General features: G+C 38.3%; 1 protein-coding gene across 3 annotated transcripts in view; it reads right to left on the bottom strand.

Moving 5' to 3' along the window:
* LOC139699882 (traB domain-containing protein) overlaps positions 1-16,228 on the bottom strand; it is a 33,121-nt gene extending 16,893 nt beyond the window's left edge. For 2 of the 3 annotated variants that reach the window (XM_071598308.1, XM_071598310.1), the window contains exons 1-3: positions 15,425-16,228; positions 8,208-8,440; positions 3,606-3,720 (exon numbers count right to left, since the gene is read on the bottom strand). In XM_071598308.1, coding sequence (XP_071454409.1) covers positions 3,606-3,720; positions 8,208-8,440; positions 15,425-15,761 — 685 coding nt within the window. In that variant the 5' untranslated portion in view covers positions 15,762-16,228. Of the gene's footprint in view, positions 1-3,605; positions 3,721-8,207; positions 8,441-15,253; positions 15,360-15,424 lie in introns of those variants that run through there. The other variant, XM_071598309.1, reaches the window with a different exon arrangement.
* Between the last annotated feature and the right edge of the window lie 1,381 nt (positions 16,229-17,609).

Genomic DNA, 17,609 nt, shown 5'->3' with positions numbered 1-17,609 from the left:
AGATAAGTGGAAAGTTTCAGTCCAACCATCACCACCCAAATTCTTGCAAAGCTGAACCGACAGCAGCAGCAACAAAGGCATGCACGAGCTGAATCAACGCACTCGGTCATCACTCAAGCCAACAAGCAATTATAGAGAGGAAGGAATAGATAGGCTATATGATCAATTAGAGGAAATAATTTCAGGTGTCCGTGGTAGGAATGATTCATGGATGATTTGTATGTGGCAGTGAGCGAATGGAGAGATTGCAGTGGGGCAGGTACCACACGTTTAGGAAAATGGAATAAATGGAGGAAGCAATACGGTTCAGAAGGAAACAGTTTAACCACAATGAACACTTAGTTGAAACACCTCGGCAGATGCATGGAAGCATGGTGGACGCCCAGCGATTCAGAGAGATATCAGTTAAGACTAAACACGTATTACGTCGGGGCACAGATTTCAGAATGGCATACTTGTCCCTCAGTTTCCAGGGAGCGGATGCATACTAAGACGATTATAAGAGAGAACTAATGACATGTAATCTGGGATTCAAGAGGATACACCAGGGAAACAGAATGAGAAAGTGGGATGCATAAACATTAAAATCAGAAGAAAAAGAAAGGAAGGGCAGGGGAGGCAGGAGGAAAATTTTTAAGAGGAAGATGGGTACAGTAGAAGAAAAATGGAAGAGATATTGAAAGCCACAAATAAAACTTAAAGAACAGTCAATAGGGAAATGAGATGGAAACCATGAATTGTGGACAAGCTGATTAGGAAGACAGATAATAAAAGGAAATGGCAGAATGTATACACAAAATGAGCTAGAGGAAAGTATAAAGAGATAAATAATAAACCGAGGTGGGAAATTAAAGAGGTCAAAAAAAGTATTAGAGAAGACAAAGTACAAGGACATGGAAAGTTTACAGAGGGTCGAAAAAATGGTGCGCTGTAGAGATAGGTGAATGCACTATTAAGAAGTAAGAAGGACATGTGCACTATTAGAGATAAACAAAGAACAACAAAACAATTTCAGAGTGTAGAAAATCATTTGCCTTGATTGGGATTCGAACCAGGATCCCTCAATGTCTGGCTGAGTGCCACAGCCGGTTATCGAGGTGTCCTCTTAAACACTGAAATTTTGTGGGCTTTTATAGGAACAAGGAGTCATGATGAAATACCTTACATACAATGTCACAGGCATTCGTAGTCATGCACTAAGTGCCACAGTTCACGAGGTCAAGGCCAACTTTAAACACGATTGGTGTTTCACCTAGGACAAATTCGAAGAAACTGCAGGCGATGCCACAACAGTAACTACTTGCTGCATTGTAATTGATGCATTTAGCGGATGACTCCATTCAAAGTTACTGTCACGGCATCTCCTGCAGTTTCTTGGAATACACGAAGAAAACTATTATTAAGCCAGGAAAGATTTAAGAGAAGTAGAAATAACTCTACATAGCGAAGGCCACAAGTTTTGAACTCTCCTTTATCATCAAAGTTACTAATATATTTCTTCTACTTTGGCAGTTCAAAACCCAAACCATGTCGTGGTTTTTTTCCTTCACCGCCATTTTCAATTTTGGCCACATTTCCATTCAAATTATACCCTTCTCTAAATGTCTTAAAATTATGGGCATTTCATTCATGACATAGCTTCATCTAGTAACTTCTAGTGCCACAGTTTTTCTTATTTTGCATGGCAGAAATGCAAAGATTTTCCTAACATGGAATACAACTGACTCTCTGCTTTTTGTAAAAAAAATTCATATAGTGTCAAAGAAAAATTGAAAAATTTCAAGGAATTCAACGGAAATACTTGAAACATACAAGTTTTATTTATTGGTAGTAAATTCCACGTTTTCTACTGTAGGCTATTGATATAAATTTCTGCCAAATTTGAACAGAACATGAGAATGGTGAATTATCTGGAGAGAGACGGTATGCTAATGCAACAATTTCAGAGCGTAAAAATCATTCGCCTTGACTGGGACTCGAACCCAGATCCCTCAATATCCGGTCGAGTGCTTTAGCCACTTAAGCTACCGAGGCGTCCTCTTAAACTCTGAAATTTTGGGGCTTTTAAAGGAACTAGATGTTATGACGAAATACCGTACATACAATGTCACATGCATTCGTAGTCGTGCGCGAGGCGCCACTGTCCACGAGGTTAAAGCCAACTTTAAACACGTATGGTGTTTTCCCTTTGACAAATTCCAAAGAAACTGCGGGAGATGCCGCAACAGTAACTTTTAACGGAGTCATCCGCTAATGTGCATTTTAATGCAACAATTTCAGAGCGTAAAAATCATTCGCCTTGACTGGGACTCGAACCCAGATCCCTCAATATCCGGTCGAGTGCTTTAGCCACTTAAGCTACCGAGGCGTCCTCTTAAACTCTGAAATTTTGGGACATCTAGTTCCTTTAAAAGCCCCAAAATTTCAGAGTTTAAGAGGACGCCTCGGTAGCTTAAGTGGCTAAAGCACTCGACCGGATATTGAGGGATCTGGGTTCGAGTCCCAGTCAAGGCGAATGATTTTTACGCTCTGAAATTGTTGCATTAAAATGCACATTAGCGGATGACTCCGTTAAAAGTTACTGTTGCGGCATCTCCCGCAGTTTCTTTGGAATTTGAGACGGTATGCAGTAAGAAAAATGAAAGGTAAACAAAAATGGCTTCCACAGAATAGTTATACCACAATTTTGCTCTCACAGATCTTTAAAAATATAAACTTTCATAGCCACGGCTGACCAACACTGACAAAAAATTCTCACAGGACACTCACGGAGAATAATCGGCAAAAATTTGATTATATTTGAAAGGTTATCTCCATTTTACAACAAAAACGAACTTATCGATTACAAATTTTTATAAACAAGGGCTTCTCAAAATATGGTTGCTGGTCCAAATTTGCAGGTGGATACTAACGGCATTAACTCCACACAAATTCCACGGCATCTTATATCTGCATAACATTCACTGAAGAAAAAACTTGGCTTTCCCTCAAGTTCCAATAAAATGCACTTTGACCAGTATAACCAGGCCCTATCTTCTTAAAGCAAAATCAATCAAGTGTGGAAGGGTGCTTATGCGTTTGATAATTGGGGGGGGTGGGTCATCTCCCAATTCCGCCATGATAATAATTATACTAAATGCATACATTTGTACAGTTCAATTTTAAAGGTTTTATTTATAGTTTTAACAATTGCTCATTTTGCACACAAAGGTTTTGAGCATTTGTCACAGAAATTAGTGTCTTAATATCAAAATTGTACCCTATTTTCCCATCCATAACGCTCGCGCATGATTTCTATACAAAAGTGTTCAGATGATTGAAAAAATGACAATGCTCGTTATGTAATGAAATTTGAAAAAATCCAAACATAAATGTATTTTTATGCACACACATCCGATATAGAGGTATTTTTAGACGCACTATATACAATTTTTACGCGCATATATATACATGTAAATACAGATGTGCAGCATCTATACACGTTCAAGATAACTCTGAAGCCCTGGGCGCACGGTATCCATACAAATTCATGACAACTACCAAGTTCTGGGTGTGCATTACTGATGGGAAAATATGGTAATATGTATTTTTTTCATAGCCCTTACCAAAGTTTATATTCTTGGCTTCCTCCAAAATAGTCTGCTCATCCAACTGAAGAATGTTCACACGAGCTTTGCAAAGTTCTACTAAAATTACGTGAGGTTGAACAGCTCGAATAACCTTAGAAAAAAGTAAACAGAAAACATTTTCACAGTTAATTTAATACTAAATTAATATATTTGTACCTAGAAAAAACACATAGGTTTATGCCTGAATGCAACCTATGTATACTCTCAATTAGTTCAAGGGAGAGTTGATAGTGAGAGATACTCTAGGTCAGTGGCGGCCAACATTAAGCAAACCAAGCGGCAATTTTTTCACGCACAAGTTCAAATCCGCCATACAACTGGAGCAAGTTTTTCACCTTCTTACTTTCACGTTCGGGGCTGTAAAATAGAAATAGGGATAGGATCTGCTTTGCCTCGAGGGAGGAAAAGGCAAAACATCAATTCATGCTATTCAATTAATTAATTTACACCATTTCAAAAGGCACATGTTTCTCATTTGGAAGGGGTTCTGGAATATAATTTATAACAGTCGTGGCCCTTTGAAATAAAAGTATGCTTATTGACATATTCAACATTTTTAGATGGTTCTGTTATTGCATGAAAAACAATATCTACCATAGCACAAAAACATCACTTACCTTTAATGTAACTTTTGTGCCTGCTTGGATTACGCTAGTTTTTTAATGTTTGGTGTTAAATGTTTCATACAAAGCAGCAGAGAGTTCTTCATATTTGATTAAGTTTTCGCAACCCTGTTCACTTGTCCAGTCAAATCTCGTTACTATGCCACCTGCGGGGACCGAGCAAGAGTGGCATAGTAGCGAGAGAGGTATAGTGACGAGGGTTTGTAAAAACGGCTGCTTTATTTTCTCAAGTTAACCATCAGTCCAAAGCTCTCAAGAAGCGTCGGCTGGCGCATCTTCTTTCAACGGACCTTGTGCATCTCGCTGTCTATCCGATCGCACGCTTGCGTCACTCCGGGCTTCCCGCTTCTTTGTCGCTTGAACTTCCGGACGGTGCTCCAAGCGCACTGGGCTTCCTCAACAGTTATCTCGTCATCTTCGCTTTCCACCAGCTCCGCACTGCACAGCATCTCCTCTGCGATATCCTCCAGCATGAAAGACCTGCCAGTCACAAGGCGCTCGTCGGCTTCGAGAAAGTTAGAAAGCTCGTTCTCCCGCTTCTCATCTATCTTTTCCTCGGTAGGCAGAGCCTCTTTGATCTCGAACAGCTCCGCATCTTGTGCCTCAGTTTGGATCTCTCCGATGAACTTGGCTTTCGCGAAAAAATTCCTGATTGTCCACTCGCCGACCTGCTCCCAAGCACGCCGGGCGACTAGCATCGAACAACGTGAATTTGAGCTCTTTTCCCTCGTCCATAGCCTCAAGCCAGCGGCATAGTGGGAGCTTCTTGTAGTGGCAATTGGGGTTCTCTATGATTCCTTGATCCATAGGTTACGAATTGGCTGGAAATAGTGGCATAGTAAATTTATTTTGCATTGAATTTTGTCGGGACCGAGAAAAAGAGGCATAATACCAAGAGTGGCTTAATAGCGAGGTGGCATAGTAACCAGATTTGACTGTAATCGATTTCATGGATGAAAATGCTTGTTCACACCTGCATGTCATTCGAAAGCAACCTATACAACTTTTTGCATATCTTCTTGGCTCTGGGAAATCTTCACTGGGTAATATATGTCAGAAGTTAATTTTATCAGATTCATCTAAATCTGGAAAAACCTCATCAAATTTCATTTTCAAGAGAGAATTTGTTTTTAAATCAATCAGTTCCATTATCATGTTACCAGGCGAAATGCATTAAGTTTTATTCAGTACGTGAAAATGGGTCTATAAACGCAAACATGCAGTCTTCTTTTTAGTAAAATCATAGAGACAACTTTCAAAAAACTCTTGCAATGCTTGATTGTTTCAATTAATTTAGCCAAACTGCTATCATCCACAGCACATTCACCCTGCTCTTTCAAACGTGGATATTTGACTTAAATCCCTATTTTTGAACTGGGAGATGAACAGTTTTCATTTCATTTTAAATGAACTGATGCTATTCGCTTAGGAAATGATTTATTTTTGTCGTGTTAGAATTAAAGTTAAATAAAGTTAATTAAAAAAAATTGAGATTAAATTTGGATTAATCAGATGGCTAATAACATCAATTCAAAATAGCAAATCAAATATCCAGCTATTGTCAAACAATAGAGTTCTTTCATCAGGTAGTTCATTTTCCGGTTCCAAAAAATTAGGAACAGCATTTTTCAACTCCCAAAATCTACAGAGAACCTGACCTCTAGAAAGCCAGCGCACTTCACTATGAAGGGTGAGTTCACCATATTCCAAATTCAGCAATTCACAGTGTTCTCTGAATTCTCGTCTGTTTTATGCACTTGCTGTAATTTTTTCCCCAAATTTCACAACTTAAAACAAAGTTCCGTGTGCTTTAAGTGTTCCTACGCAGTGCCTCTTGGTGTATACTGCAGTGATATTTCAGTATAGGACGTTGTAAACAATTTTCAAGCAAAGTTGTACCACCATTGATTTTACCTATCGTTGATGGCACTTTGTCATTTCACACACGATAATTTTGTTGCAATCAAATTTTAGACCTAGGCATGATTTCACCCTTTCAAACATGTCTGATCCTCTTATTTTACCATGCCATTACTCCAAACTGGCCATTTCTTCAAAGGCATTTCAATTATCATTTCTGCCTCTTATTAAAATGTTTAGATAAGCAACATCACATCTGTTTGTGGATTCATTCTAAGCTAGAGGAAAGAAAGTACAAGAATGGATGAGGTCTTCCAGTTGCTGAGATGCGATGCTGAGAGACTTCCGCAATACGTCTCGTTACTGCCTGCCTTGATATGGCAATTTCGTCTGCTTTCCTTTCAAAACCTTTATTACCAAGATGGCGTGCAAATATTTGGAGACAAGTCTTAACAATTTCTTCTCCAACAAAAAAGGTTTATTTTTTTGCCAATGCTAAAGCAATTTTGTAAGACGCTTCTGTCATCAAGTCTTCATGACTTATTTTAACAAATATATTTTGTCTTGTTCTCATTTCTTGCTCTTTCTTAGCAGCATATTCTTTTCATAACTTAGAACCAAGAACAAGGTTCATTTTTTCTTCTATATTAGTCTGATTCCGTGTTCTACAGTGTCTCTTAAGATCAAGTTTCCTATTATGTGAAAGAGTACTTTCACAAACAATGCAAAATGGTTATCCTGATGAACTTGCTTACAATCACTTTCTATGCTTCTTTTGCAATTTTGGATAAAAGGAATTAAAGCATAGAAAAGTATAAAACAAAAAAAGGGAAAATAGAACAAATCGATCGGAAGTGCATATCACTTCGTCGTATCACAGAGAATATCGATTATGTGGAACCTAATTCTATGTTCGCGTCAAGAAAAAGTAATGCCTCTCTTCTTTGGAAACTTAATACATATTTTAATCTTGAATCTGTCTTTCAATCACTCTCAATACAAAAACCAAGCCAGTAAACTCAATAAAACACAGCTTCAAACTCCACGCCATGATGGCTCACTCAGAACTGACTGACCATATCGAGCTAACTCATGATGTATTAACTAAAGCAATACATCACGCGGTGCGCACGGTGATTGCGATCGTTTGAGCAGAAATGTGCAATGGCAACAACGATAAAAATATTTCTACGTTTGTACACCCGCCTAAAGTAACATCTCAAAAGTTTTATTCTAAGTTCCAGATACAGAGAGGTTGAACATTACCGAAGGCTGTACGAATTGCACAGAGATCACTTTGGAGTGGAAAATATTAAGATGGATTCATGACACCTGTTTAAAAAAAATAAGTACGCACAAGGATGCAATGCGCCAGCCACTTTAAGTCATCCAATGCGCCACGGAGTGGTCACCCCTGCTCTAAGTGATAGGCTGCCATTACACCTTAGTTTCAATCACAACTTTTAACATAAAAATTTGAAAAAATAATTAAGGAGCCTTCATGACTGAATCCAATAGAAGCCGAGGGAAATAAGTGAGTGTTGTAAGCATTGGTTGAGAAAAAAATATCATCAGCTCGCAGGTGTTTGGTAAGCAGCATGCATGAGAAGAGACAAGGGTCACGATAAATGCATCGGATATGAAACAAAAAGTAACTGCAGATTTTGAACTTTGCCAAAGCCAGTCCAAGGCCTAGAAGTGGTAAGAGGATGGAAAATTTCCTAGGGCATTAACTTATAAAATGGAGGTGGCAGTGAAATCTTCCGTCACTAGACAAACCTATACCATAAACACTTGCCAGAACTTTGAAACATGTGCATTTAATTTTTGTTTCTTCGATCAAATTTAAGCATTCTATTGTCATTCATAATTCCCTTTTGGAAACATTTCATTGTGTTTCATGAGCCATCAGTAAGTTTATGCTTTCATTACAAAAATGAAGTAACGAGCAGAGAAGTTCTTTCTTTTAAAACAAGCCTCAAGAAGGTTTAAACACACCTCATCGATGGATATACTGACTCTACATTGTTCCCTTTGGCGCAGTGATGGCAAAACACTAAATCTCGAGTCCGAAGGAGTGGGAGTTGGCCCTCACCTGTGCCACATCCTCCTGGCTCTCCTTGCTGAAGTGAGCCGTACCAACTAGGTAAACGGATCCGCCATCAGGCGTGGAGAGCAGGGTGACCGTGTCGGGGAGGGAGCTGTTGATGGCAGCCGTGGTGGATGGGCTGCCGCTGAGCACATTTCCAATGGTGACCTCAGCCCCAGCCTCCTCATCCTCATCTTCCAGGTCAAGCTCGGAATCTTCCTCAGAGCTTGGGTTGAATCCTGTTTGTGGGGACATTCTCAAATAAGTGGCATATACACGACAGATTCAATACCAATTTCCTGTTGACGACAATCAAAGAGTACTCAGTAGGATAAGGAGTGACATAAAATGCTTGTAGCTCCATTGAAAGTTGAAATGCTCATGATGCAGTAAACCTAAATCATGAGCATTTTAAGAAGATGACAGAACATTTTAAGAAGAAGTTGAAGCCTATACATGAGCTGTAAGAATGAAAATTTTTATGAAGTTACAAGCAATTAATTTCTTTTCTTAACTAATTATGGAAATTTCCACAAAATATATTAAACGTGAGAGAAATGAAATGAAATTATTGACTTTGTAATTCCATACACTTCATTTAAAAGTCAATAATTTCATTTCAATATGTTATGCCGGAGACAGCAAATTTTAAACATGAGAGGGTGTATTTTGTAAAGATAACCTGGTTAAGAATATATTTCACATCAAAATAATTCATTTAATACAAAGATGTTACCAAAATCTCATACACTTTGATATTAAAAAATAAAACATGAAGATGATATTTGAAAAGATAAATATGTACGTATCCTTACAAGTCACAATCACAAGGTAAGTGAAATAATTGATCATAGAACCTTCTTAGTTCTGACAAAATCTGAACTTTTATTGGCAGTTCTTAATGATCTCGGTATAGGAGAATACCTGGGAGTACTTTATAATATAATTTGAAGACAAAGGTAGATAATGTATTGACCCCCGAGTAGGATCTAGATATCCAAGGGTCCAGTCAATTTTTTGACCTTCAATACCAGTGATCAAACAAGAACATTTTGTAAGTTCACCATAGTTGATGACCACAGGTTGTGGGAAACAAAGAAGCTTGGAAAATTCTCCCTATCGGCCTAAAAATCAACAATTTGATGAAAAATAAACTCATAAATGGAGTCCAGGTTGGTTTTAAGTTGATAACCCATTTGATGTATGACAGAGGAAGGAATACAAGCATCTTTGGAGCAATTGGATGTTCTGTAAACATCTAAGTCAAAGCCAACGAGCAGCAGTACAGATGAAGTCATTCTGGAATGACAAAAGAGGAGAGCCCCAAAGTCACAGAGAAGAGAGGTACACATACACACATGGTCAAGGCCAAGAACAGGCCTTGGATGAGGTTAGAGGAGATTCTCAACAAACACCGGCTTACATGAAGTTTCAACGACACATCTGATCTAGCACTGAATGTCCGATGCAACTCAAATCCACAACCTAGCACCTCTTTTATTCTCACGTCCATGAACACTACTCCGGTCTTTGTGTTATACAAGGTTTGAATAAACAGTATCACGAAAAGTTTTGGGAAAATGGATATTTCAGAAATTGCTCCATCAATGCCTAAAAATTCTTCTTAGTACATTCCTTGAGTGTCGACAAACTTTTGCCAACAGCTTTTCCATGAATTGAGGGCTCCCTGGTAGGCTGATTCTAGAAGGTCCTGGAGGGCACACGTGCAAGCTTCTTTGATGGCACTTGGAAAATAAAACCTTTTTGGACTGGCTTTTTTTTGCACTTCTGTGGTGTCCTTTGAGGGAGAATTTCACTTCTGGGAATGGGAAATAGTTGGCCGGTACTGTAAGGACTCAGGAAGTAAGGACTGTTAGGGGTTAAGGCAATCGTCAGGATGCCATGGCAGAAGGTCTTCTCAAGGAGACACTTGACTCTGCTCTTGGTTGCCCGTCCAAAGACCTCTGGGATGAGTTCAGCGCAGGTCTTTCACATTGCCAAAATTTCAGCGATATTGGTGCGCATCATCATCTTGCTAATGCCAGTACAATTTGGGATCGAGCGTACACTCAACTGATGGTCTGGATTCACGCACCTGTTGCACATTGTCGCCAGTTCTTGATGTCAACAGCCGTCCAGCTTGTGGCTCGTCCTCCACACTCTCTCGGCTATCTTTGAAGAGCTTATGTCAGTTATAAACTGCAGTTTGTGACATGCTTTCATCCTTGAGCACTTGGCGAATCATGCCCAACGTCACTTCAGTGGAAACAGGACTAAATCCAGTGCTTGCACCGAGCCACTCGACAGGGATCCACTAAAAATGTCATCCAGCCTGAAAGAAAGCTCGCAGGCGACAGGCCCTTGTTGGAGGTCACACCCCCCTCCCCTCACCACCGAGTCTGCGTAGTGATGCAACGTACAATCACGTCAGGAAAAAATGATTCACGATACTTCTTACATAAACCATGTCGAATGAAATTGTTGATAAACACTTCACTGCCTGGTAACAGAAGGATTCAGTCATGTTTCCACTCATCACATCAATTATAAATGATTGATTGGCAAAGAGAGATTGAATTCTGGCAGCATTTTACTGAAAATCAATCCGACTTTTTAATAACACATTTTTTTTTTTCTCGGCCATGTTTTAATTAAACATTGCCACAGGCCGAAAGAGCATGAGAATAAAGTATAATCCATTCACCCTTACGTGGCCAAAACCACAGTAAGGGAAATAAGTGCAGGAGAGGGGCACGTTTGAGGGTTATGTCACAGAAGGTAACTTCAGGCAATAGTGGATCAGTCGAGGCAAAGCCACTTGAATACTGTTACTGAAAGGCTTTCCAAGTTATAAGCATTATGACAACATCAAGCAAAATTTTTGAATGAGGTAAGTATTTCACAGACATTAGAAAGGAAAACAAAATATAATATAACACTGTATTAAGAGTATTACAATGTGTTAAAAGTATTATATTGGAAAGTATTACGTTATGTCCATGAGATCACACCCACACCACATTTAAACCAATACATTCAGTTTGTGTGCATTTTTATCAGAAACAAAATTGATGAGGAGTTTATAAGAGCAACGTTGTGTGCCAGTGATTTATCAGTTTTTGAAGCACAATTTTACTTGAAGCACTTGGTTCCATTACTTCCACTTGGTTTGCTGCATTTTCTTCTTTCATTCATGCTTTGAATGGTATTGGAGTTGCTTCACCATTTCGAAGATGGCCGTTTTATCACTGCAAGTCTGGTGGATTGGCATGCCACGAAGACGAACATACCCTGGTATGATGTGGTTCCTCAAACAAATGTTGCGGCCAGTTTCACGTCTTTTTCTTATAGTACACACAAATTATTTTGTTGATGCACTGATGTAATTCATTTAATTCTCATGTACGCAGCAGGTAGGCGTACACTTTTTGATATTTTGATGGGAACTGCCTCCTTCCATGGGAAAATATCTTGCTGGAACTTCTTAAATTTATTTTAAGCATATCGTCGAATGTTAATTACGTCGCATCACGTTTTTACATTTCTTATTGACAGCGTTTAGGATATACAATTTTGCAAGCGTGTGATCATACCAAGAAATATCAGCAGGTACTATCAATTCAAATGAAGAAAATGCACACTTTTTTCCTGTCTATATGCCTTTCGACTGCCTATTTTTTGACTCAATAATATTTATCCTCCAAAATTTCAGGATTTAATGCTAAATTCCACAATTTTTCAAGGCTCTTTTACTTCCTTTTTTCCCAAGTATTCAAGGATGGTTGATGATGTTCCCGACGGAGCCATTATTTGAATGACTCATTGAATTATGAAACGTTCTTTAGCAGTGATACCAAATATTTGCCTTTACACATTTCCTTTGCTGCAGTTATTTTCATTTTATAAAATTTTAATATTGTGAATATTTCACAAGATGCCATTTTATTGGTGTACACTAAGCAGAGCTTGGTGAGAGTTCGAATATAACTTTAATATAAACTTCAAAGTTTTGATCATATTATTACTTCATTCTCTTCTTAGTCCTTGCCTTTTGAATGGATTTCAAAAGGCATGTGCTACTCCTTTTCTAAGTTGGTTTGCCAGAGTCTATTGTGACAGTATGTATGCTTATATGCAGTATAAGTTGATCAACTTCATGCTCTTTTCATAAGCCATTTGAGTTTCACGACTACGTAAAATGCTGTGTACCTTGTACTGCTAAAATTTTTCAATTCTCTCATTTTGAATTAACAATACCTTTCTTATTTTTGCCTGTTTCTCTGCCATTAAGCCAAGAATATGATTTGTGACAAATATCCAAACAAAATAAAAACCATGAGAATATTAAAAAATATTGCAATTCAAATAAGCAATTAAATCAATTGTCAAACAGTCATTTATCAAGAGCAAAAAGTAATTCAAAATAAATAGAAGAGTAAGTAAAACTGAGCCTACTTTAAAAACCAAAAGAATGCCTCAAATAAATGCAACAGGAAGTTGCATTTATTTGAGGCAAGGCAGAATCAATCAGGTAAAACCCAAGAAAATCATGAAAACCTAAAATAGTGCCAGCAACAAATACCAAAATCCCAATGGAGCCGAGAGAGAAGAACTCAAAAAGAAGAGGTGCACCAAAGAGTGCTGGCACCAATGAGGGAATAATCATGCTGAGAGAGAGAGAGAGGGGACAGACACCACGTTGAATGGTGCCAACGAAAAACCTTTAGCTGACACAAAAGCTCGAGGAGTTTATTTACTTGGGTGAAAATGGAAGTAAAAAGTTATTTACCTTTTTAACTAGATAAAAGTGTGCATTTAAAAATTACTTGGAAAACCTAAATCATGCTCGCAGCTTAACAGGTGAGAAGAAAAATTAAAATGATCTTGTCCCACAGATTTATAATGAGACTAAGATATGGACAAAACCCAGTTTTCGAAATGGATTATTTGCATTACTCTGGATGGCTGAAAATACGAGGACAACCAGACCTCCATTTTTGTGATAATTCAATACAGCAGCAAAGACTTCAAATTAAAATCTAATTTGCTTGTTTGCTTCCCTTATCCTGAGGTTATACGACAAAGCATTTGGCTGAATAGTTCAAATGAGTTGACAGAGTAGGATATAAGCAAAATAATTTGCACTATCTGCTATAATGCTGCCAACCTTGTAACTCTGGTACTTTCCCGGCATATTTGCTTCATGAAGTTTTCTCAGGTCTAAGGGGTTCCACGTTGGCTGGCCTTTTGATGCCTGACTCGTGCATCAGTCTCAGGGTAGACAATTGCCACTACGCATTTGGCCGTCTTACATACTTGCACTCTCAGGGATACTGGCCATTCCCTCAATAATGCATGGAAACCTGTACTAATGGAGGTAAGAAAAGGAAGGAACAGACCACAATGGCCCGGAGACCAATCAGGAGGCTCCTCCTCTTCGGACCAATCACGAGTCACCTGACCTGAGACCACAAGTATATAAGACAGCCAAATACAGAGTGGCGACCTTCTACCCTGAGGACGATGCGCGAGTTGGACATCCAAATGTTGGTCAATATGGAACCCCTGACCCAATGGAAGACCCAAAAAAACTTCATGAAACATTGCAACTGCTAGCTTGCTAATTTAGCTGGGCAAAGAAGCCAACAATATTGATATGGTTGTTTAACATGGACTAAAAGATGAAAACACAGAAATAGAATTCATTGCGGAATTCTTCTGAAGGATTCGATGTTGCATAAACTTGAGGAATATACTGATCCAACTTCAGAAGCCAGGGTTCCATGTGAAACAAAGTGTAGAAAAGAGACGGAATTTAATTGCAGGCGATGATGCCCTTGGGCACCCTTGGCTTTTTACCTCAGCCGTGTGATTTTTTGTCCAAAGAGAAGAGGTCATTCGTGATAAGGTCAATGAAGGCTCGCAATGAAGCAGGGAAGTTGGCTATTCGCCCAGTCGGCTGAAAGAGCTGAAGGTTATGAAACTATTTTCATTTGGCATCAAAGTCAAAGCACACAGAATTTGTTGACAAAACATAATGAAAACAGTTCAAGAACACATACACACAGAGTCGAGTATTGGTTGAGAGAGGAAAAACAGTTTTGTGATGCAAACCAAATGACATCATTGAATATTTGCATCTTTCAGTAAACTCTGAGGCAGCCTTCAGAGAAAACTTAAATGAGATCACATAAAACAATATCCCCCCTTACGTCAGTGGACCGGAATTACAATATCCATTGGAGTTCTTAGTATATTACAGTCTAATCATTTATAATTTGAACAAAGAAACCATTTAACAAAGAACAAGGGGCGGTTGAATTTGAATGAATACAAAGTTAGATTTTTTAAAGTGAAACATGGTTAAAAGTATACATTACAAGAAACTAGACAACAGTGAAACCTCATCATAGAGTGAAGTAGATACGACATTTACCACACAACTAATAACCTTATGACTTCATTACTACGGAATCCTGACGGATATGACATGAGTGACTGTTTTTCACTTGTAAAAATAATTTGTGACGGCTTCTTTAAACGCAACTGGAAATTTGGCACCAACGGTCGTATTCTGATAAATGAACAAGAAATCAAATACTCAAACGGTCTCATACATTGGCATGGCAACCCAAATGTTGCACCGGAGCTGAATTGATTTGGTGCCTAAATGATTATAAATTGTGGTGTTAACTTCGAGTGTATCTAGTTGCACCAACTGCAGTGACTTACAAGACTTTCGATCTAGTAACATTTTCCAGTTTAATTTCGAGTACTTACGTGTGAATTTAATGTTATACTAATGGTAGGTCAAAAGAGCATGCTTGGCTAAGATTAAAAACAAAAAAACCAGTTCATTAGGCACTACAATAAATAAGTTTCTTCGATAAATTCTGAGAAAAACTAATACATTGTAATTGGCGATGAACTTCTAATGAAATCCGTGACAAATAAACCACATCCATTTTATTTTGATGGTAAATGTTAACATGTATGCACTATGCTTGAAAAATATATGAAATTCCCATTACAGCCTACTTTTTCATTATTACCTTTTAGGTTTGTTGTTTTATTTCCAGCGGATATTGAAACCATCTTGACTACACTTAAAGTCTATGAAAACTCAACTGAAATGCTACAGGATTAAGGTCAGAGAAGCCTTACATGATAACGAGGAAGTGAGGGTATATCTGTCATAACTGCAAGAAAAACTAAGCACAAACCTTCAGGCTCATCATCGATGACAACGGCGAAACTATCATCACCAATATTCCTTGTCGATTTCTTACTGGCAATATATGGTACTATTGGAGTTGAAGTTTTCGAAATTTCCACCACACTGGAATTGGACGTGTCGCCTGTCGAGTCCAAACATATCGTTCCATTACTGTTTCCATCCTTGTCAACAAACTCATCGTCATTCTTGGTACTATCATATATTAATATTGAATCTCCAAGACCACTTCCCAAAGTCGAGTTCGAATCTAGAGTGGATGCATTAGCTGTAGTATATAGAGATGCACTTACGGAAGGAGTAGCAGGGTCTGGAATATTTTCCATCACAAACAGCTAAACAGATAAAATTTTAAAAAGTATACAACCAACGTCATGAATATAACCTGGTAATCAACGCACTAAAACGTTGAAAATCGGGTACGTTTTCTTCGCACTGCAAAATGAACTATCATCTAAAGAAGGCCTTTGTTATCAACGCATGCTAAGGAGAAGTTTCTTGCATTGCCACCATCGAAGACGAAATATTTCTTCAGAATTGTATGTGGCTCATTTCATTGGGAAGTAAAGTACATCTACTATAACTACGTTATCGGTAGCCCAAGGTTGGGTGAGATTGAACATATGTTTCCACGTAGCGATGGGAAAAGTTTACTACTCGTTACTCTCTGGATACGAAGTAACGAGTGCTGATTCTCGGTCTCACGCGTTACTCTCGCTACTTTGGCACTCTCATCAGGGTACTCGAATAACGACACGGAAATTTGCCCACGGGAAGCTAGCCCACGACTGCCTCATGCCTGTAGCAATAAAAACGATGTCCACCGATATAGTCGCATTGGTACCAACCAAAGGATGATTCATAAAATTATAGTGATAAAAACATTTAAAGTTAGGTTAACCGTGTTTCGTGTGCGCGGTATACTACACACTCTATAGATACTAAGTTAATGACTATTTCTAGGAGAAAAACTCAAAATTCGTTAAATATGGCTAGTACATAGCAGTACGAATATTCTCCTACATGAAAATCATAGTATATTCAGTAAAGTGTTTTGTCTCAGTCAACTACTTCGCAAACCTGGTTAAAATTACAGAGTAGAATAATCAGGGCTGCCCGTTTTTGGCGTCCGACAACTCTTTTCCCGCCTTTTATATGACTCAAACATTTCGAAACTCATTCAGCAGGTTGGTGAGTCCATAAGGAATTCTGAGATTAGACTGCTATTAGTATCTACTCAGTGACCCATTTGTTGATAGAGGGTGATTGACATTATTTATTCATACATATTGTATAGGAAATATAATTATCTATATTTAAGTTTCCTCTTAAACCCTCACCATTAATCCCGGTGGAAAACTTAATGCAATGACACTCCTCTCCCCTCCCACCTCCATGAAATTCCTCACATAATGAAACGACAAGCCCCCTAGTCGACCTCGGACGAGGTCGTAACACTTCAGCGTGTTCTTCTAGGCAGGAAACTTAGTATTTAGAATTAAACTTAAGAAAGCATGCGGCGATGAACTTTTTGAATAGTAGTAGTTCCCTCCTGAACGTTGACTGCATTAAAAATAGCAAGTTTAGAACCTATTGAATATTTTGTCACTCAAACGACCTCCCTTGGGTGAAACATGTGTGCAAGCTAGCAATAAATTAGAATTTATTGGAAGAATATTGCGGAAATGCAACAAGAAGATTTAAGAGAAATGTTATATTCTACTAGTTAGATCTCATTTAAAGCATACTGCTAGTATATCAGATCCTCATTAAGTTGCATTTATTGACGCAGGTACATCAGACAATAAGTATTGATAAAATATGTTTGGTGAACATAGGTATTGATATTAACCAACCAATAGAGAGCCTAAATGATAAAACTTGCCTAAGTCGGTCTCTTACTCATGGAAATATGCAGCATTTCCTGCTCCTTCCACTGTCCCAAAACTGGAACAATGTCTATGACCTTAAGTCAGTAGACAAAGGTTTCAATTACTTTTATTGAATTTTCAAACACCAATTTGAAATGTGTTTTCCAGTAACACATCATAAAATATTTCATAGAACAAAACATAAGCTAACTGGCTAACTGATGAAATTTGTTACCACTCAACTATCCTTAAAAACTTGCTATCTCCAGTAAAAGTTCAAGCAATCATGAACAAAGGTTACGC

This window comes from Hetaerina americana, unplaced genomic scaffold, assembly GCF_022747635.1.
Source record: "Hetaerina americana unplaced genomic scaffold, ioHetAmer1.1.p SCAF_97, whole genome shotgun sequence".
In the NCBI taxonomy this organism is placed as follows: Eukaryota; Metazoa; Arthropoda; class Insecta; order Odonata; family Calopterygidae; genus Hetaerina; species Hetaerina americana.
This window is presented reverse-complemented; position numbering and strand designations above follow the sequence as displayed.